The 23,660-nt window shown below is 35.6% G+C and overlaps 1 protein-coding gene across 13 annotated transcripts in view; it reads right to left on the bottom strand.

Moving 5' to 3' along the window:
• PIKFYVE (phosphoinositide kinase, FYVE-type zinc finger containing) overlaps positions 1-23,660 on the bottom strand; it is a 106,701-nt gene that overhangs the window by 22,654 nt on the left and 60,387 nt on the right. For 4 of the 13 annotated variants that reach the window (XR_008553643.1, XR_008553645.1, XR_008553644.1 and 1 more), the window contains 14 exons: positions 23,204-23,324; positions 21,826-21,921; positions 17,578-17,661; positions 16,607-16,710; positions 16,129-16,293; positions 14,601-14,660; positions 13,651-13,827; positions 12,436-12,539; positions 11,699-11,827; positions 10,223-10,484; positions 9,412-9,486; positions 8,890-8,985; positions 5,695-5,823; positions 2,952-3,067 (listed from right to left, as the gene is read on the bottom strand). Coding sequence is in view for 8 of the 13 variants with exons in the window: in XM_054700028.1 (XP_054556003.1) it covers positions 5,687-5,823; positions 8,890-8,985; positions 9,412-9,486; positions 10,223-10,484; positions 11,699-11,827; positions 12,436-12,539; positions 13,651-13,827; positions 14,601-14,660; positions 16,129-16,293; positions 16,607-16,710; positions 17,578-17,661; positions 21,826-21,921; positions 23,204-23,324 (1,610 nt within the window). In the remaining 5 variants the exon portion in view is untranslated. The other 9 variants (XM_037523945.2, XM_054700034.1, XM_054700029.1 and 6 more) reach the window with 8 other exon arrangements.

Below are 23,660 nucleotides of genomic sequence, written 5' to 3'. Positions count from 1 at the left end.
ATGCCTTTTATATGCACACTAACCAGCTCAAATCCAAGTCTCGTCCATCTGGCTGGTACCCCATCAAGGGCAGTTCCTCTATCTTAATCTTTCCAGGGTTAGGTGCAAACAGGGACCCCTCTTATAGCTAAAGCCTGTCAACATTCTTCAAACTCACCAATCCTAAATTGTCCATTCTGCCCTGCCCTTACTTTCCCACAGAAACTCCAATAATAGCTCTAGACTGGGCTCTCCCTCCAATCCTGTTTCTGGCTCCTGACCAAAACTCGTTCCCTTAGTGCCCTACAGAGGGAGCCAGGCCTCTTGTTTCAAAGGCAAGTGTAACAAACTTCTTTCAATGGCATGGACCTCTCTGCGGTCACTCAGAATCTTTTATAAACTTATGACCTGGGCACAAAAAACACTACACTTCATTAACATACACGTCCTTCGCATGAACAATCCCCAAAACTTAAAAAGCTTATGATTTTTAAGTACCTGGCCTGTTGTTAACTATGATTAATTGCTGGAGATTTAGCAACTGTGGTGGAGAGAACTGCAGTCCCACTGTGGACAATTTCTGAGGAACTATATGATGTGCAGAAAAGAACAGGTGTTTCTCTCAGTATCTTTGGTTTTCAACTTGGTCTTCAACTGGAAGTCGTGTGTGTGGGTTGGCCAGCACCATGGTGGCCAGAGTAGACATCTTACCATTAATCTTTAAAACCACCCTGCAGAGGGCTATTATTGCCCCCACTTTATCAACCAGTAAACTGAGGCTCCATGAGGGTTAAGTGACTTGACCAAGGTCTCACTTAAATATTTGGTAGTAGCAGAAATTGCACTGTCCCTCCTTACCCTCCAAACCTACCTCTCCTTTAGGTTATGGCACCTCCTTAAAAAAAAAAAATTCATTTCCAGCTTAGTTTTGAAAAGAAGTAGTTAGAAAAATTAAATGAAACATCTCGTTTAATATATCACTAATAAGTAAAACATATTTTTCTGGATATTTTCATCATAGTGATTGTAATGTCATTTGTGTATTTCTTAATTTATTGAAGTATTTAAATACTTAATATGCCTCATCAATTTATATAACAGTGACTTTATGAAAATGGATATTGCACAACTATTGCTGAAAATATTTTGCCAGAATTTTATGGAGACCAAATTCTCATTTCAAGACCATTTCGGAAAAGGAAGACACAGTCACTTGGTTAAATAATTTAAGTGAAACAAGACATTAGTTTTTCTCAGAAAACAATTTTACATTCATTTTTAATTGGTTTGCTGGTGTAATATTATAGGTAGAACCTATATTTAGTAATTTCTTTATTCTCTAGACATAAACATAATCCTGAGAATAGGTTAAGATAGGTTCTAAGGATCTATAACATTATTCCAGCAAACAAATTGGAAATGAATGCAAAATTGTATTCTGGGCAAAACCCCAAACTATTATACACTTTGATTCATACAGGATTTTCTCCCTAACTTCAGACAGAAACCACACATGGCTTGTGAGGGCTGACAGTCTGTCAGAGTAAAAACCTTGACTGCACCAAAAGAACTTCTCACATCCTTTGTAGTAACAACTGGTTAGAATTCAAAGAGAATAGCTGAGAACAGGTATCCCTATAAGGTACTCCTGACATCAGTCCTGTTTGAGAGGAAATGCTCTTATTGTTGTATTGAAACAGAATAACTTTTCCCTGGAGAAGAGCATCTTCTTTCTATGTCATTATTTTCAGTAAGTGAAGAGCCACCAACAACCCAGGTTAAAAAAGAAAACAAAAGGAAAAACTAGCAAAATTTTTACAATCACAGATAAGACTCTATTTAGAACTTTTATAATCTAAACTCAATAATCAATCTTTGCCTGTAAATTCAGGACCTGAATTAAATTAGTAGCAACCTAGTACAAATCCTAAGCAATCCTTAAATAATTGGGCTACTTTTTGCCTGCCTGTATTTTTCTACATCCTTCCGGAATTCTTGAACTCTCATGAAAAGGCCATTATATTTCCAAAACACATATTTACTTTTTGCTCATTATAATATTTGTATGAATGGCCTGGGTTGATTACTTATAAAGAATATTTGCTAAAATCTTTTAAATTCACAGTGCAGTAGGAACTAGGAAAAACATACACACTGTCAGACCCTCTGTCAAGTCAGTTTGTTTGGAAACCCTGGAATGACATGGCCACTGAGCTGCCTTTGTAATTTATTTAAACGAGCATATTCCATGAGAGTTCAAGTCAGTCTTAGGGACTAAGGAAGGATGCTAGCTCTATCTCTGCAGCCAAACACACCTGAATGAGTTTCCCCCCATATTAATTTGAATTCCTGGTTTTATACACTTAGACAACACATTAAAACAAACGGGAGAAGTACCTGTTTTCTAATCCCTAGAGACATGGAAGGCATTAGGTTCCGAGGCTTAGATACCTGAAAGGGGTAAAGTGGGAACACATAGTAGGGCAGATGGACTGGAGTGCTGCAGACAATAGAGTCCTTATAGCTGAACATGACCAAGGCAAGTGCCAAGTATTATAAGCTCAAGAGATGAAACAACTTGTCACTGAGTGGAACCTGGGTTTTAATAGATGACTCAGAGGAGTATTTCTTTTTCTTACTCTTACTTAATTGCTTATGTGGATTGGGGAGAAAGTCCAAAAATAATACTAAAGCCCTGTGGGTACTCGTACAAATCAGTTTCAAGATTGTACATGAGCTTCTGCAGATCAATTGTTGTGGTGGTGACATGAAATTTTAACTTCAAACAAGGACAAATTTTACAAAAACTTTGCAACTTCAACCAAACAAAGCCTATCTGATGAAAATCACCTGTTTGCCAGCCCTGATTTTATTATATGTATGAAATATATTAAAATACAACAGTAGGCATTTCCATTTAAATAAGAACATTATAAAGTAATATGAGTAATAAAATTTCCTTTCAAATTTACCTGGTTGGTGTTCTTTGTAATACTTTATAAACTGTTGGTTTATACTGAAAAACACTGGATTTCCAACAATACCATTTATTACTATATTATCTTGGCACAAATGCAATTATTGCTGACTGGAAAACACAGAAACAACATAAGGCTAAATGTTAATAATATGGTGAGATTGGCATGTTATTATAATGTATGATATGGCAATGGAGAATTAAAAACTCCATGTAGGGTGATTATGCTCTGAGAAATTAAGTCAGAAAGAGAAAGACAAATACTGGGTGATTTCACTCATATGGGGAATATGAAGAAACAAAGAAACAGACAGATAAACCAAAACAAACCCTAGAAATCTGACTGTAGAACTGAGGTTACTAGAGGGAAAGTTTAGGGACTGGGGAGCAGAGTGGGGATGAGGCTCAATGGACTATGGTGGAGGATTACGGATGCTTTGGTAGTAGGGGTGGGATTCCTCACCTCAGCTAGGTGAGAGGAAGATGCCAGGAAGAGATGGAGGTGTAGACATTGACAAATGCAAAGAGAAAACCCCATGCTCCCACACACACACACACAGACTTGTGATAGCTGAGCCAGCTTGGGCCTCTTTTCACTGCAGAGCCCCATGGAAACACCAAGTATATCTGACGAGGTGTTCCTGCACACTGCTGTAGAGCAAAATTATCCCAGTAAAAATCATACAATCTAAAATAAATAAAAGATAACAAACCACCACCAACAAAAAAGCCTTTTGGCATTATTAGCACCTGAATATTACCAGATTCTCACAGACTGTAAGGAGAAGGCTATGCCCAGGTCATCTATAGGTATTAATTTCTATATGCCAGAAAGAAAGGAAATCCTGCTTGGTTTCATGGAAAACTAGAAAAGTCATTTTTATTGCTGACAGAGTGGCAACTCAGCAACTGAATGCTCAGTGCTGGAGACATGAGCATAGCCATGCTAAGCTGTCACCTGCTATTCTATTGAGCCCACTACACTTAAGTTCAGCCTCATTTTTACCTCTGCTACCTCAGTTTATCCACACCATGCCTGCTTTTTCTGCCTACTCTGGAAATCAAAGCTACCGAGACCATTTGATGGGATCCAAAAGGCACCACCCAACATGGAGCCTTTATACTGGACAGAGTTCACAAACCAAAACACCTCATAGGCTGGTGGGCTCCGTACATCTAGCCTTTGTGGAGAGTTGGCTTGGGCCTAAAAAGGCTGGAATCAATAGTAATGGTCATGATAACCATGTGACATTATAAGCCATGGGGACTTATACAGAAGGACTGCTTGTGGCTACTTAACAGTAATAGCACTCAGTCCCCAGAGTGCCAGGCCTTCAGCTACACAGAAAAAAAACTGTCATTGGAAGAAATAAAAATGAACAAGGAAAAGTTACTGACTTCATAGAGCAGTTTCAAACTATTAATAGGTTTTTAGCTAAGATTTTATGTAGGTGTCTTCACTAGGGTTCTGAGTTATCTTCTACCTTAACTTATAAAACCTCCCTTCCTGAGCTATTTAGAATGTTCCAAAGAGATACTTGAATTAGATGCTCAAATTAAACTTTTCCTTGAAATTCTTAGGGAGAGGGATGAGAGGAGAAGGATCACTTTACAAAGACTGCATTAAGTTTGCATCTTGGGAAATAAAAAAGAAATTGTAACTAATGTAGGTCTCTAAACACTAAACACCCAAAACAACTCTCTTTTCCAAATTCACTCAAACATAGCATTTTTCAAGTCAGCAAATTTGCCATGTTGCTAATTGAATAAACACTCTCAATAAGATAATGGTGTTTTACCTCCTCCAACAAAATAAAGCATTATCAATCTTTATCTTACATCATACGGCTATTTACTGTATTATCCATAGCCCTCACTAAACTGTAAGCTTATTAAGGAACAGAAAAGGTGCACACACACACACACACACACACACAGAGGAATATTATTCAGCCTTTTAAAAGGGAATCCTGTTGTGTGCTATGTGGTTTAACCTGGAGGGCAATATGCTAAATGAAATAAACTAGTCACAAAAAGACAAATGCAGTATCATTCCACTTATAAGAAAGAATCGAAAGTAGTCAAATTCATTGAAACAAAATAGAATGGGACTGGGGGAAAAGGACAAAAGAAGAGTGGAATAATGGGTATAATTTTAGTATTGCAAGGTGAAAAAGTTCTAGAGAGGTATTTTGCAATGTAAATATAGCTAATACTACTTAACTACACCCTCAAAAATGGTTAAAATAAAAAATCTTACTTTTCAATCAGAATTTTTAAAATTAGGATTAAAAACTTAGGTTTCATTAAGCAAAGAAATTCCTACACAAAAGACTTCCAGGTGGATGGGGGACAGGAACTCAATGTCCAGTACCTACTACGTATCAGCTTTTTCTGCCACTGCAGGGGAAAAGCAAACAGTGCCCCAGGACATCCCTGGGCACAGGCGTCATCCCCACTTTGCCCAGCAACTCCCTTCACCCTGCAGAAAAGGATGCTATGGTGGACACCATGTGGGTGGGTGCCTACAGCTGCAGAGGCAGAGACATTTTAATTAGCACAAGGAAAGGGTCACTCTCAACAAGAATCAAGTAATAGAGAGTCACTCCCAGGGGAATTCAACCATTTCAGGCTAGGAAAGGGCAGGGTTCTTGTGTGCTTTATTGGGAGAGCACAAATACTGGAAGGAAGTGGGAGTAAGACTCCCTTTCTGGGACTTAAAGAGAAGGGTTACTTACAAGAAGAAAGACTCAAGTTGTCCAGTTGGAAAACAGAGGGAAGAGAATACGCACAGAGGGCAACACTGCTAGGCTTGCTCACCAAACTCCCTCTCTCCTTGTTGCAAATTTCCTCAAGCAGAATCAAATCTAAGTGAAGTAGAGTCTCAGTTTATTGTAAGTCTTCTTTATTTACAGTATAAGTTTCCAAAATGTCAAGGCAGTTATCTCTTAAATAACATGTCGGTCATATAAAATGGCTAGAACCAAAGTAAAGAAATATATACAATATAATACATTCTTTTCAATATTGTTAATTGAATTTTTCATATTAAATTAAAAGAGGCTATTATGATTTACAATGGCATTTCTCTAGTTAAAATTAAACCTGTCCAAAGACATAATGTACATGTTTTACAAAACCAACACAGCATTAATAAAACTTCTCATGATAGTAATTCTTATTTTTCTATAATACACTGCATCTGTGTTACAAAAAAAAAAAAACACATTGCACAAGATGGTCTGAATACTGCATACATCAGTATGTTAACACTTGAAGAAATATGAATGGCCTGATCTGTTTCCCATCAGGCTCTTTCACAGGAGTTTTCACTCTGTAACCTAAACCCACATTCTCTGGGTAGATTACTTTCCTTGGAAGTTATGCAAGCTCATTACAACGGATGGGTAAAAAGCCAAGGAGAAGCTGATGCCACAAAAAACATATAACCCCATTTACAATACCCAATAAAAGTTTAAGTAGGATATTTTGTAGGAAAGTTTGAATATCTATAAATTTAAAATATTAAATAGACTACAAAAGAGCTTACAACAGCTTATTTCCCTATTTCCTTAGGCTTGGGTAAGAAAAATTAACTCCTTTTTATTTCTTAATAAAGTTTTCATGGCATCAAAAAACTGCACATTTAGAAGTAAGATTTTTACACAATGCAACATGTTCACATTGTTTTATTACACTATTACAAATTATTCTCAGGATTCACGTTTTACTATAAATTACTAATTAAGATTTCCTCATTCCTAACTTCAATATTAATGTTCTCCAGGCCTCAAAACGGAATTTAAGAGAGATCCATAATCATTCAATGCTTAGCACAGAGTAGGAGAATATTTGAAACACCTTGTAAATATGTGAGTGGTCAAAACAAGAGCAAGGTGCTGTGGCTAATGTTCTATCACTCCCACAAAAAATTAAATTTCATATGTCCCCTTCATTAAGACAGTTTTAAAAGGACAGATTACCTTTGCAAGGCAGCAAATACTGCTGCAGACTGCACCATATTGGAATTTTTTAACCAGAATATTACTTAAGAGGCAGAAATAGCTACTTCAAGCCACGGGCAAGGAGAACAAGATTAACATGACACCTTCTTGTCGGGAGCTACTCCAATGAAACATTCAAGCTATAGACCTGGTGATGAGACTAAAAGAAACAGCCTAATTACAGTAGAGGAAGAAACCCTTCTACTGGAAGTGGCAATGACTAGGACTGCAGGAAATCGACAGGAACATAACCCTACATGTGCTGACAGAAATAAACAGACACAACGATGTTCACCTTCAAGATGAGATGTAAAACCCACTATTCCTGAAGATATTGAAAAGTTAATAATGTTTCAACTACCTTCCAGCCTTGTGTAGCTCCTTTACTTCGATATGAAACCTAAAAACTGGTATTTTGTATATTTTCAAACGGTACACATTTTCTTAAAAAACGGGGGGCTGAGGGAGGGAGAAAGTGAGAGACACTTATCATCAGATAACTTAAACCGCCATTCTAATCAACACCAATACTAAACTAAACTAATGCTTTCATTCCCTAAAGCAGGCTTTCCAAAATGTTCCCACTTCACATACTTATATTCTCTAACTGGAGTGTACCCAGATTTATTTTTTTTATTCTATGAAAGTTACAATAGAAATGTGCTATTACAGGAAAGCTGAAAAGAGTGACTGAAATTCAGAAGGTTGAAAGAGAAAAACGCCTATGGATCTCCCTTCAAACTTGATAAATTGCCAAATTACCCTTGTTATAGAAAGAAGCCAAGAGGAAATGTGTGGGGCTATATTATATCATCAAAGGACTGTTTAGTACTTCTGGTTATTTTTTAAATAAATGAAAACTATTAAACAAGAAGTTCCTATTTCATCTCTTAATACTGCTCAATAGTCAGAACTGGCCTAGAACCTGGCACAGAAGTCAGAAAACAGGAATGGCTACACTGGAAACATCTTAATTTTATAGATGTCACTTAAATTGCTGCCTATATTTAAGAAGACACTTTATGTCTACAAAAAAAACAAGCAAGTGCTTCCCTTTCATCCTATTTCAGGGATGGGATCTAGCTTATTTTTACATTAAAAAGTCCTCCATTAATAATTTTCTATGTAGTCACTGTAGACTCATTTACTAAAGTTTCCCTAAAGGTGAGGGAAAAACCTAGAATATGAACATGTGCAGATAAATGCAGCTTACCATATTCATTGCACAAATGGCGTAAACAAATTTTAAAAAGAGAGCAAGACAAAAGCTTAAGGTTAATGGCTACAGCTTCCCGTCATCCAGAGAAGCAAAGACAGAACTTGAAAAATATCGAACACACTGAAAACAGGGCAAATTATAGAACATGACAGGATTCTCAAGTCAAATTCCTCAATAAATTGAGAACAGATTGTGTCAATCTGTTTAACTGTCGATTAACAATATAATTCAGAATTGTTTTAAGGTTTCAGAAATTCTAATAATAAGCAACACTAAATTGTTATGTAAGAAACACAAAACAAATTCACCAGTTGTACCAATGGTGTGTAAGCAATGAATGTGCCAAATGCGATGCCAGGAGAATCTTAACCTGTGAGACACTGTTTTCTTAACTGGATTGTTAACAGATATGATTGCCCATTTTTCACTCTTTTAAATGTGTCAATATTTCAGTTTAAGTGCAACTTCCCAGCTATGGTTAGCTAGTTCACAGATATATCAAAAACTTAAGTGCAAATCTATGGAGTTTTAACTCGTCAGTTATAGACAATCTATATAGTTGCAAAACTGAAAGGCCTTTGCATAAAGTGGTGAATGCGATAAAGAAATAAAACATGTAGCTTATTTTTGGTCCCTTGTTCTAGTCCCCTTTCCTTCATGGTCCATTTCAAAATATGTGCTTCGTTCACTTCAACAATTCAGACCCAAACCTGTCCAGTGGTCTGGTACCATCAGGAAATACTTGTCCATGGCTTCACAAAATCTAGTCCTGTACAATTCTGGAGAGACCACAGTTGGCATTTTACCTAAGATTATGAAAGAGAAAAAGGAAGAGAAAGCCGTTATATAACTGATTGGGCAACTGTCTTCAACAACTACGTTCTTTTCTAAAAACTACCACAGAGACACCCACACCACAAAGGGCTCACAAAGGAGGCAGGCATGCGCTGCCCTATGTGAAAGCTCCAGGCCCATCCTGGCAGAAGGTCTATTTTAAAAGACTAACTTTTGCTTAGAGATGAGAAGTCTGAAAGCACAAGTGAGGACTTCTCAATCAGAACCTCTGGCCATTTTTTCCTTAAACTTTAATTGTGAGAACCTTTGGCATTTTAACACATAGAAACCCAAAATTTCCACATGTAAGCAAGTCCCTTTACATTTTAAATGTTAACATATAAGAAAGACATGAGTGCAGTTTAAAGAGTAATAAACCAAAGGAAAATTCCACTCACCTTGTCCTCCTAAAATCCCTGTTGATTTCACAACCATCTCAAGCTTTTTGTCCCATGTGAATGTTCGAATATAATCTGTTTCAGGAGGCAAAATTAGCAGTAGACCTTCCATTAATAAATACAAGCAAATGACAGCAATACTTTACTATTACTTCACAATAGTTTCCTATATGGAAAGCTGACAATATGCCAGGTGCTGTCCTACTAAGGGTTTTCCCCTATTAAACAGTTTAATATTGGGGCCTCCCCGGTGGCGGAGCGGTTGAGCGCTGGGCAGCAAAGCTGCCCGCAGCCTCTGCAGCGCTGGTTCGATCCCCGGCTGCTCCCCGGCCACCGGAGGAGGGTCCAGGAGGGTCCCGCATGGCGCGCAGACCTCTCCTGCCACCCGCTGCTCCCCTCAGCAGTGCACTTCGGTCCTTCTGCCTGCTCTGCTCCCCGCTCTGTCTCTGGTGAATTCTCTCACTCTCCCGCGCTTCTGACTGTACCCAGTGCTTGTATAAATAAATAATCTTTTTAAAAAAATAAATAAATAAACAGTTTAATCTTCATAGCAACTTCACCAGGCTTCATTTACAAGTGACTTTTTGAATACAGAAATTTTTGGTAAAGATAATGAAAATGGAAATGAAGAATCTGAATATAAGATACTAGAATTTAAAAAGGATTATTTTTAATATTCCAAGTGGAAATTTATTTATTTATTTTTTCCAAGTGGAAGTTTATAAAAAATTTCAATACGCTCATACGAGACCAGGTTCAGTAGAGTCATCAAATTTTCCTGTGGATGCCTACTAGATGCTCACCGACTTACCTATTATTCCAACTACCAGCTCGTTACTGGTGTCATCTCGCCCAACCAGCAAGGAATAATCTATAATGAGATGACTGGAAAGGAAATGGGAGTCACTGCGGATTGAGGCTTTCAGCACAGCTTTCGAATGAGAACGGATATACAGAGGGTTATCTCGGACCATCTTTAAGAGATTTTCATCCAGCAGGACTACATCACAACTCTCTTTTCCAGTATCAGTTTTTACATTTCGATTCCTAAGTGAACCCTTCAGATCAAAAACCTAGCAGAAAGAAAATGTCTATCATTTATGTGCAATTTGCTACAAATGGTTCATTAATGCAATCAAATTAAAAAGGCAGAAAGATTCTGTGTAGCATTACATATAATATACTTTTAAATGTAAAACTGTAACCATAACTTGTGTCACTAACTGAATGTAATATAATTGTATAACACATGAAATTTGTGGTGATACAAGTATCATGTGAAATTCATACCTAGGTACCCAATTAACAAAACATTCAGAAATACAGACCCTTTTTATCAACTTTGAGAATATTAGCAAGTAACTCCAAAAGCATACAAAGTCAGGTGAAAAGGGACAATTATATGGTGAAGGGTAAAACCAGACTTTTAGTGGTGAGCTTAATGCAGGATATGCACGTGTTGATTTTCAGTGATGCACACCTGAAATTTATGTAATGTTATGATGCAATGTGACTTCAACTTTAAAATATATATTTATTGTTGAATCATAAACCAGTTTAAAAAACAGGTATAAGTAGTCTTAAGAAACTTAAAATTGTTTAACTACTTATGGCAATGCAGAAATAACAGTGTAACTCAAAAAAAAGCAACACACTCAAAGGTCAGAGGACGTGGGTACTAGACCAGTGTGAACTGGTGAGTATGCTAGAAACCAGTGCTAGTCAGTCATCTGGCTCAGGATGACATAAGATCTAGTGGCAGAATATATGATCAATCATATCATCAAGTGCAAAGTTTTACTCAGCTGACATTTTTCTAAAACAAGACATTCTCAATGAAGAAAGCAGTGCACTGAATTACATTCTAGTACAAACTATCTTACCATACACCAGAAACAGTACAAGGAATAATACTATCAAGAGTACTGTTCTAAAATCTAGACGAACCTGGACTCTAGGAAAAGCTATGTAACTATCATTAAGTACTTAATTTCCTTGGAATTCAAGCTTTTTCATCTTTAAAATGGAGATGATAGAAGTAGATCTGTCTTTTGATCTATATCTCCGTGTTTCTAGGATAATGGACATGTTAAATTTCAGAATAAGTCCACAATATTCCTCTTAATTCTTTCCCACAATACTCAACAAGTCAAAAGTTAAACTTGGCCTGGTATCCATGGTTCAATATTTATTATCAAATAAGTTGCTAGTCTGATTTATTATATTCAGGAAACAGTAGTACAAAGGTGTCTAATAGCTAATGCTTTGTATAGTCTAATATCCTTACCTGTGCCATCTTTCTGCCATAGAAAAGATTTTCCATAACAAGGAGATCTAACTTCTTCTCAGTGTTGTTTTGAGAATTTTTATAACCAATTCGGTAGACTCCAAGGATTTTTGCCAATGCAGTTGGCCTCTAATTGAGAAAAGTAGACTCTTATCAAAAGGGATTATTTATAATTCATTAGAGATATATGGATAACCCATGTAATCTCCAAACAATCTTTCTAGTAATATGGTCAGTGAAAGGACTTTGAAAGAAATTCAAACCCTTGAATCTCAAGAGCAAGTAAAGCAGTGATGCCAATAAAAATATTAGATTCTTAACATTCTCCCAAAAGATATGCCTCACAGTTACACAAATTCACAAAATTTACTATGACCTGTAATTTCTGCAGTAACATGCATTACACTTTAAATGAAAACAAAACCCATGTGACTTCTTCATGGAAGAGTCACAGCCAAATGATGACTGGGTAAATGGGCTACTGGCTTCCTGTCTTTCTCACTAAGGGATCTATGCTCTTTTCTCAATATATATTTCAAGTTACTGTCTTAGCAAAAATACAAAGTACTAAATGTGTAGATATTTCCATCTAATCTTAATGTTTTTAATTGACTTTACAGATAACATAAACTATAACTTGCTCAAGGGCTCTTGTCCCTCATTGACCAGGGTAGGAAAGAGATTTTGAAATCACTGCATTCTATAGTACATCAGTAGCAAAGGTTTGGAGTTTCTACCTTTTGTTGAACAGCATTTGTAATATAATTGAAGTAGTGTGGTGCAAAGTCAAGGAAAGACTGGACTTCCAGACGAGGCATTTGCTTCAAAATGAATCTATCATCTAAAAGGCAGAAATTTCAGGGGTTTATTCAATCATAATATATACTGAGATAATCTATAATAATCATTACAAAGACCCAAAATGATTTGTTTGCTTCATGTTTTTAAGGAACCAATTTGACATCACAGAAAACTACTGATCAGAACAAAGTTAGCAAATAATTGAAGGATTTCTGGAGATGGATATAGTCAAGAAACCTCTACTTTTCAAAGTACCACACCTAAACTCATAGCTAGATGATCTACAATTTTAAGCTACTATAAACTTTGTTATAAACTTTGTTAATAATCCAGCAAGTCACAGTTATGAAAAGTTCTTATCAAGCAAAGACTTTCCTGTGGCATTTTCTCAAGTAATTTTCACTTTCAGTGCATGTGAAGAATGGAATGTGAAGTACAAATGGTCACAATCTTTTGTAAAAATCTGTAGGTTAAGAACTTGGCCTTTTGGGACTCCCTGGTGGCATAGGTGGTTAAGTCTCAGAGCTATCACGGCTGCAGCCTAAATTCAATCACTGGCAAGGAAGCTAACCCATATATGGTGCAGTAGACCTCTCCTGTCTGGCCTGCTGCTCCCCTTAGCAGTGTATTTCAGTCAATCTGCCTGTTGCACTCCCCACTGTCTCTAGTGAATCCTCTCACCCCCCTCCCACACCTCTGGTCTACACCCCAGTTCTTCTACGCAAAAATAAATAACTTAAAAAAAAAGAACTTGGCCTTTCTACTTACATGTTAAATATTCTATTTTTATCTTTCTTTTATCACTCTGTACCTTTTTGAATTTTCTGAAAGTTCTCTGTTACTATTTACACTTGGAGAATTTAGGACAAGAGAGCTTAATAGGATTTGATCAGTATCTGTCTCTCAGTACATACCATACACATGCATATTCTTTTAAATATTTTAATTACATCCTCTCAAACAGCTTTGGCCAAAACCTCTAATGCTAAAGTTAAACACAAGTGGTGACAATGGGCACCCTTGTCTTGTTCCTGATCTTCAAAACATACAAAGTAAAACAGAAAACTTTGCCAACTGACAACACCAAACTACCCCAGCTCAAGATATTGATAAATTATCTGAAGGAAAGGGATGGATAATATTTAACTCACCTTCAGTGGCATAGAAGGCCGCTCCTGATTTGCCTCCTCGGGCCTGCCAAGGAGATGAGTGGGAAAGGGATCGGATGAAATCTTCCTCATTGCTGCCCAGAATCACCTCACGCATCTTATGAAACTCTCCAGCATAGTAGAGTCGACAGTAAAACTTGGCATTAGCATCAGAAAATTCTATAGACAGAAGTGTTTAAAAACAAAAACAAAAGGCTTTTATGAATCAGAAGTATCTATTCCTTTTTACCCTCTCCTACCTTCATGGTATCATTTTTTCATGGTAAGTCTACAATTCTGTTAAGATAACATTCAGGATGATGAGAAAGCACCTGAGGATACCCTTACATATTGTCCAAAAAGTCAAAGTAAGGTCCATTTTAAATGTTACTCTGGTTTCTATATATTCATCATTGTACTTTTACATCTAAATTTTGCTACATGTATATTTTTGGATGGCACATTTTTGGCACCTACATACACACACCCTAGACTCTGTGACTCTAGATCATATAATAATTATTGAAACAAAACAACAAAACTAGTAGGCAACTATAAGTAAGAGGCATTATGTGAGGGAGAGGAGGAAAAGGGATCAAAACAGGGGAGGGAAGAGCATAAGGGATTATGGTGATGGTTCATGGATGAACTGGTAGTGAGAATTTTACAGGAAATACACAATGATGTAAAAGACATAATAAAAAAATTTTAAAAAAGAAACAGAAATTAAATCAAGTCATAAGCTCTCAATTTAAAAATTGAATAGTTTTGATAAAATTTATAAAATTTCTTTATGATGAATATTTAATAAACTAAATTACTGATGAAATAAACCTCAAATCAGCACAGACTATTCATTTCAAGAAATACAGTATTATGAGGTTAGAACTCTCATATAATAGTTTGCTCAATTACAGGCCCTGCCCAAAACCCCACGGTGTTTTCATACTTACGAAGTTCCACATGAGGATTTGTGAGTTGCTTCTTTTGTGTATCTCCTCCATCTACCTCATCTAAAAGGTTTAATATTATTAGTAAAGTCAAAATTTTAAATAGTTATCAGTTCACTGTATCTATTTTTCCCCCTGAAATATAACAATACAAACTAACAGGTCAACTCTTACCCGAATCAAGTCACAAGCATTAGATATACAATTAACCTGTGTAGACTATTACAATAAAAATTATGTACCCTTGGAAAGATCAAATTTTAGCTTTAAAAAAAACAGAATTCAGAGTAAAGAAAATTTTTTCTCACATTTACATGATTCCTATGATAGCAATATACTAAATCAGCTCTTTACGCATAGTTTCTAATTTTTTTTTATTTTGTAAATTTTTGATGTAATATTGGTTTACAACATTACATAAGCTTCAGCTATTCAATTTGACATCTTTACACACCACATCATGATAACTACCAAATGGCTAGTTTTCAATGGCTTCTTTATCATAATTTATGGCCACTTTTTCCAGCATGCACATTAATTCTCCCCCAATAGTCTGTGATGTTTTCTTTATCATATATTAAGATACACATATAATATACAGAATATACTGGTGTCTACTTTTATTTTTTGTATTTGACCATCTGTTTGGCACATCTACTACCAGACCCACTCTGTTGAAGTATTATAGGTTTACAATTCATTGAGTATCTAGAACAAGTCCCCCTCTAAGTTCCACTTTTCAAAATCTATTTTTTTTGAAAGACCAACACCTTCCAAGGACCATATTATAAGAACTTAAGGCCAATCACAGTCCACAGAATACTAAGCACATATATTAACTAGTAATGAAAATTATTAGGCACTTGCTATTTTTTTAACCTATTAATTCATGATCTAACCTAGGGATCTCCAAACTATTTCTGTAAAGGACTAGATGGTATTTAACTTAGATGCAACTAGATAACTTACCAATATAACACAGAAGCAGTCAGATAAAAAGTAAATGAAAGGTTGTTCCTTATATTCCAACACAACTTGATTTACAAAAACAGGTAAGTATAATTAGGGTAGATGTATTTTTTTTAAACATTAAAATAAAGGTGGACAACCACCTTCATCTCACCTAAGGTTGAAGCTATAAAACTTACAGAGACTTAAATTAAAGAAATAGCTAAGGAGGTAAAGGAAATGAAAACTGAATATATACCATGAGTTACATAGCGAGACACACGCTTCACAGGTGTAATGTCACTCTATCTTTATTAAACCAAAGAGGACATTGCTTTTGTCAATTTAAAGGTATGGAACTAAGGATTTCTGAGACAACCACACAGTAAGTGATGGCAATGACACCTAAAACCAGTTAGACTCTCCAGGCACCAGGCTGTTTTTACTCTACCACAGTGTGAGAAGAAAGGGAATGCCCTCCCTGGTCTCAGCAGTAAGAATTGTCTACTTAAGGCTTAAAAACAGAAGCAACTAAAATAAATAAATAAATGCCTATAATACACATTGGTCTCCTTTAACACACCTTGAGGCTCAATGCCTTGATTCTCCGTGCCCTCCTTGCCCGTCTGCCCAACCTGGTAGTAAGCACTATCTGCTCCACGTAAGGTCTCTCTTTTCTGGGAAGAGAGATCGGGGCTTTTCCCTGCTGTCCCCCGGAAGAAGGACAACATTCCAGAAGCCTTTTTGGCTAAAAATAAGAGGTAACATATTAATTTTATGTTCAGGTCACTGCAGGTGGAAAAATAAAAATTTTCAACTCATTCCTTGGTTAGCAGTAACCGTTTTATCAGGGCAATAAACATGAGTAACACTGATACTTGTTATGTGTGCAGAACAGGTACAAAAGAGGATATGCAAAACTTTTTAAGTGCGTATTATATTTCAACAACCAGGAATAGTAAATCCTTGTCAGACGGCATTTCTTATTTAATGCGTTTTCCTCTTCAAACCACAATTATGAACAACATTGACAAAAGTGACTTCTCCATTTGTAATCTTACTTGGTTGTGGTTGTGGTTCTGCTTCTGCTACACGGTTTGTCTGTCCTCCACCCATGTCAGGTATTCTAATAGGGCTGCTACTCTTTGGTCTGCTGTCTAAAGCACTAAAACGAAAAACAAAGGAAACGCTGGTTTGATACTATTCAGACAGAAAATACAAAGTACTCTGATTGCTACACTACTCCCAAGCTAGCCCAACCCACAATATCAGAAATTTGATTCATAATGTATATAAATAGATTAGAATGTGGGGGGAAAAAAAAGCCTTGGGATGTCTACTGGACTTAAGAAAAAGAATACAAAATGTTATAAAAATGTATTGAAAAATATATGAAAGCATAGGCTTTTATAATATTTTTATCAAGTCCATTAGAGCAATATCAGCACCTTTAAGTCAAACAATTATAGCAAATGCCAATCTCACATTTCTCACGCTAGCCACCATGATAATACATCATTTAGACCAAATTTTATGTTAGTAATGTCGGAAAATCTATTTCAGTAGAATCATAATCAGCCTATGACAATTTCTGTCTAAATGTCTAAGACACTGAACACACTAAAAGAGCTAGTTTGGGGTTTGTTTTTTTTTATTTAACTATGAGGATCTTTAATTATTACAAAGAATTCACAAACACTTTAAATTACAAAGCCAATCAGTAGTTTACTGATTTTACAAGTTGCTATTTCTAAAAGGAAAGTAATAAAGAAAATTATAAATGTTGAGTTTAAATCTTCAATATACACTGAACGTCTGTGAAAATTACCAGAAACTGTATTTCAGGGGCTGTTTAAGGTCTTTGGTAAGTTTAAAATGTTATCTTATCAATTACTGGCTAAAACATTCTTGCTACTGTCTGTATCCTATAAACATTCATACTAATACTATGCTATAATAAAACTGAAGCATAAGTATTTAGAAAATGATGACATAGCTGAATTAAAATAGATTCTACTCAATCAAGGATCACCTATTTGTTGGAAGCCCTTCTTCAGCACTGTTCCGCAGAGTCGCTTTGGACAATTCCTCTAAGGCATTTCGGTATTCTTTACAACTTAGGGTAGAAATAGTTTGAAAAATGTTAAACATTAAGCTATTCTTTTCAGATCAAGCATATGCTTTAGAATAATCTTTGCATTATAGAGTGTCCATAAATAAACATATACATTTGAGTTAACTATAAAAGTTATCAAGTAGAAGTTTCATGAAGAAGGTCAATGTCTTCACAGACAATACAATAGAAACATGACCCAACATAGAAATCAGTATCAATATCCTAAACAATGATTGTGAAAGCCTATATACTAACATTTAGATCAAATGCCTTCAGGGGCAGAACAGGTAATTAAAAAGGATAAAACTTAAGAGTTTAACATAATAGGGAGGAAAGGAGCTTGAAATTGCTTTTCTACTTAATGGCATTGAATTTTAAAGAAAAAATTGTTTTTAATGTTGCACTGGCAAAAAAAAAAAAATCCAACTCATGGCCTAGCACTCTGGGACAGCCCTGACTTATATATAGCAAATGTCAGGAATAAAAGCACCTCAGGGTGTACAGGCATATTTCACTTTATTGCACTTCACAGATATTGTATTTTTTTATAACTTGAAGGTTTGTGGCAACCCTGTGTTGAGCAAGCTGATGGACACCATTTTCCCTCAGCATGTGCTCACTTCATCCTTTGTGTCACATTTCGCTAATTCCCACAATGTTACAGTTTCATTGCTATTATGCCTGTTATGCTAATTTGTGATCAGTAATCTTTGATGTTACTATTGCAATTGTTTTGGGATGCTATGAACCACACCATACAGGACTACGAACTTAATAAAGGTTTGTTCTGACTGCTCCATCAACTGGCCATTGCCCCAGCAGACTCCTTATTCCCTGAGTCAGAACAATATTGAAATTAAGGCAAATTAATAATCCTACAAAGGCCTCTAAGTGTCGACATGTAAGAATCACATCTTTCAAGTTATCTAAAAGCAGAAATAATTAAGATTAGTGAGGAAAGCATGTTGAAAGGCAAGACAGGTTGAAAGTTAGGCCTCTTTTGCCAAAGAGCCAAATTGTGAATGTGAAGGAAAAGTTTTATTGCTATTGTTTTAGCAGTAAGTCAAAAAGCATTTATTTGGGAATACTGGAGAATTGTAACTCAGGTTCAGGTTAGAAATCCAATATGTGTTGTGCGAAGTTTAAGGGTTTTACACAGGGAAAAAGAAGGATGAGGTATTGAATAAGATAAAGGCTAGCAGAAAAAGAAGTCACAGAGTAAAAATGGTAAAATGAAAAGGGTCGCAAGGTAGAGGTAAGCTCTCTTTATCACTCGAAAAGGAAAAGATCTTGAAGAAAATTAGCAGAGCTATCCCAGGGAACATACAAATGATAAAAAAGCAAAAGCCTTATTGCTGAGATGGAGGAAATTTTAGTGATCTGGACAGAGGGTCAAACCAGTCACCAACATTTCTTAAGCCAAAGCCTAATCCAGAACAAGATTCTACCTTTTTTCAATTCTATGAATACAGAGATGAGGAAGCTGCAGGAGAAAAGACTGAGGTTTGCAGAGATCAAGACTTATGTGAAAAAAACTGTCTCTGTAACATAAAAGTGCAAGCAAAGCAAGAGGTGCTAATGAAGAAATTGCAGCAAGTTATCCAGAAGATCTAGTTCAGATAACTGATGAAAGGTGGCTAAAATAAACAGATTTTCAATGTAGACAAGACAGCTTTCTACTGGAAGATTCCATCTAGGACTCTCATAGCTAGAGAGGAGAATCAATGCTTGGCTTCAAAGGACCAGCTGACTTTCCTGTTAGGGGCTAATGCATCTGGTGACTAGAAGCTGAAACCGATGCTGTTTTACCATTCTAAAAACACTAGAGTCCATAAATACTACGCTTAGTCTGCCTCTGCTCCATAAAAAGAACAACAAAGCCAGGATGATGACAGCATACCTGTTTACAACATGGTTCACTAAATATCTTAAGTGTACTTTCAAGACCTATTGCTCAGAACAAAATATTCCTTTAAAACATTACTGCTCCTTGACAGTGCACCTGGTCATCCAGAGTCTGATGGAGATGTACAGGGAGACGAATGTTGTTTTCATGCCTGCTAACACAACATCCATTCTGCAGTCCTTGGACCAAGGAGTGACTTTGTCTTTCAAGTTTTTTTTAAGAAATGTATTTAGCAAGGTTATAGGTGCCATAGATAATTCTTCTGAAGGATCCGAACAAAGAAAAAAAAAAACTTTCTATAAAGGAGTTACTATACTAGATGTTCCTGAAAACATTTGTGATTCACAGGAATAGTTTAAGGAATCAACAATAGCAGGAGTTTGGAAGAAGTTGATCCAAACCTTATAGATGACATGAGGGTGGAGTTCAAGATTTCAGCGGAGGAAGAAACTTCATATGTGATGGAAATAGAATAGAACCAGAATTGAAAGTGGAGCCTTTGAAAAGGCATGATCCTATACCTCTAAATCATAGACAGGGCTGCAAACCAACACTACTTCAATAATTAAAAAAAAAGTAGAATCTAAGGATATGACTGAATCGTTGCAATTTCACAAAATTTGAAATAAGGAGTTGTTTCTTATGGATAAGCAAAGTAAGTAGTTTCTTGAGATGGACTTGATTGCTGAAGATACAGTAATGTTGAAATGACAACAAAGGACCTAGCCCTTTAGAATATTACATAAATTTAGTTGATAAATCAGCAGTAGGGTTTGAGAAACTGGCTCCAACTTGGAAAGAAGTTCTAGAGTGGGTAAATTATTATCAAATAGCATCGTGCACTACAGAGAAACCTTTCATTAAAGAAAGAGTCAGTCGAGGAAGTAAATTTCATTGATGTCTTATTTTAAGAAACCTCCATAGCCACCTTAAACTTCAGCTATCACCATCCTGAACCATCAGCAGTGATCACATGAAGGCAAGACCCTTCACCAGCAAAGCTATTATAAGCCACCAAAGGTTCAGATGACAGTAAGCATTTTCTAGCAATGAAGTATTATTATATTGAGCACATTTTCTTTAAAATATAATGCTATTAAATACTTAACAGACCATAGTATAATGTAAACGTAATTTTTATGTGCCCTGAGAAACCAAAATTCATGTGTCTTTCATGACTATAATAGCCCTTTTCTTGCAGTTGTCTGGAACCAACCCCACAGCATTTCTAAGAAATGCTTGTGTTATTTTTTCTAAGACATTAGAAATAGGTGATCTCAACTAGAATACTTGCTTCCTCATAGTACAAAAGGTATTTTAAATTTTGTTGATTTTCCTACCTTTCTTTAACTCTTAAAGCAGTAAGACTAAGCAATAAAGTAAAGAACAAACATTAAAAAGGCCCAAAAGCACAGTAAAAAATTTATCATGTGGAATTGAAAAGAAAAATTTCTCAGTATTCAAACAGTAACTTCTGAACTCCATAAATGCTGAGGCATATAAACCTATATCATTCACTCTTTATATATACAATATCTGGTATGCCACATGGTACAGACATTCAAATATTTGCTGGTTAGGTAGACTCTTCATCCCCAATATATAAAAAGGAAAATTAAAATTTTAATACTTGCAACAGAAAAAAAAATTTTTTTTAAACACCTTCGATTCTACTTAAACTAAAAGGTCAATACCTCCCAAGATGTCAGTATTAAAAAGCTATGTTCTTTTAGACATAATATATATTTTTAAAGAGAAATGCTCCTTTAAGACACATAATAGCTACAGTCATATACACTGAACATCAAAAAAGTCTATGCATTAAAACACAGGAACAGCATTACTCAAGTAAGGAAATTTTACCTGGTGTGGGAAGCAGGAAAAAAATAAATGAAGAATACAAAAAGATATTTAGAAGATATAAGGCAGATATATTCCAAGTATTATGTCAATAAATAAATCGAAAAATAGGATAATTATGATAGAACATGGTTATAGGACATATGGACAGTAAATAACTTGCCTAATTAATTTAGCTTTAGGAGCTTGCTTATAACTCATCCTGCACCCCATCATTTGGGTAAAGAATCCATTTTCAGACATAAAGAGAACAAGTTATCATGCCCAAAGATAGACTTTTGCTTTTATTTAATCATTTTGTTCTACTGTATGCAAAAGATCTCAACAATAAGGTAATTAGCAAATATACATAAATTACAAACATATAATTACAGGTGAGAAAGTCCCATGAATAATACCTGAGAGCAAAGGCAATGATGGAGCTGGGTTCCTTCTCACAGACAGCAATGGGTACCCGTTCGTGTTCGTACATTAAGTAGTGTTTATCTGGATCACTGTTCAAAAATTTTAAATTCAGAATAAATGAGAAAATAATTGGCAGAAACTACATACAAGTAAATGCCAGGGCAACTTTCAGCTAACAAAATACTACATAATTATAAAAATGTAAGTAAGCCAAAATTTTGCAAAACTTGCACCAAAAAAGTCACATAAAAGTAATAAACAGAAAGTTATTGAACACTATTGAGAAAATTATCAGAATTGGTTTTCAAATCAGAGTTGATTTGGGAGCACCTAGTAGTATAGAATACACTACTACTATATACAGATGGACATGGTAGAGCTTATAATATAGTATAGTGAGGTAAAGAAACAAATAACCCTACAAATAAATATAATCATCTTTTGTGTTTAGTGCCATGAGGGAATCATGGGAGTTAAGGTGAGGAAGGATGCATGGGAGTTAATGACTAAAAGGAAAGTAAGGTCATTGGCAAAGGCCATAAAATCGGAGGAGCCATAACTCAGTCAAGAAACTAAGTTATTTAACTCTGAAGCAGCAAAACCAGGGACCTTCATATTACTAGCATAGAATGTACAGAAAACTACAGTGTGAGATGTGCTTCTTGTCTCTTCCCAGATTCAACTCCTGAGATCAGCAATTTTTCCTTATTAATCTTTTTGTACATCCTGAGGGACTAGGCACTCATTGAGAACTTAAATATTAACTGAATAAATAAATAATAAGTCACCTAAAAACAAAGGTTCTTATTAACAAATGTTCACCTTTTAGATACAGTAATGCTACTGCAAAGAGCAACATCTTACAGCCACAAAGGCCAACAAATGGAATAAAGACAAATTCTCATAGTCTATATTCTTTCCTACAGTGAGTAAGTCCCGTACAAAGAAGATCACATGAAAACTTGTACAGGTCACTGGAATTCATCACTACCAGCAAATTACTGGGTCAGTAATATCACTCTCAAATGCCATTAGCAATATGACATTCAGATTATGAGATCAATAGATGTAGCAGTGTATCATATATATATATAAACAATTACTTTCTGTCCAGTAATATTAAGAATTAAGTAATATTAGTAATATTAGTTAATGTTTTCTCTTTCACTTATCTACTATATAAGGATTACATTTTACAAACTACATTACACTGAAGGTTACCTCTTCTACTATGATCAAGTGTAATTCAGAACTGAAAAATACATATATACACTCAAATAATAATATTTAAATATGTAGAGTAAATCTATAGAGTTTTTTTAACTAAGTTAAAAAAAAACCTCAACAACCACCAGCTTTTATAATACTTACAAAGGAAACGGAATAGGGTTATAGCTGTTTCCTGGAAGCAAATTTGCAAAGATAGCTTTCATAGTTGATTTTTCCTTCACCTGACTGTCTGTGGATCCCAACAAATGTCCATCAAACACATCTAGGATGAAAAATGTTCTGATTAAATTTTAATGTTCAAGAAGAGAAAAAAAAGGATAAAATATGAACTTTCTTTTCTTTTTGGGAACACACACACATGCAAACCACAACTGTCAATTATGGTGTAACATTTCTGATCTAGGAATAATGGTTTTGCGGGCTAAAGCAGAAAGCAATAGTCAAGGGTAACAGCATTTACTCCAAGGGGAACTTTTTTTTAACACCTTAACATCTCTGAAAATGAGATCATCCTACAATCGATTGTTTATAAACATCACAGGGACTGGTCAGGCAGGAGTCACAATGGAACTACTGCCTGAGTATGCAGGAACTCAAG

The sequence above is a fragment of the Talpa occidentalis genome, unplaced genomic scaffold, assembly GCF_014898055.3.
Source record: "Talpa occidentalis isolate TD23 unplaced genomic scaffold, MPIMG_talOcc4v2.1 talOcc4.3, whole genome shotgun sequence".
Taxonomy (NCBI): Eukaryota; Metazoa; Chordata; class Mammalia; order Eulipotyphla; family Talpidae; genus Talpa; species Talpa occidentalis.
This window is presented reverse-complemented; position numbering and strand designations above follow the sequence as displayed.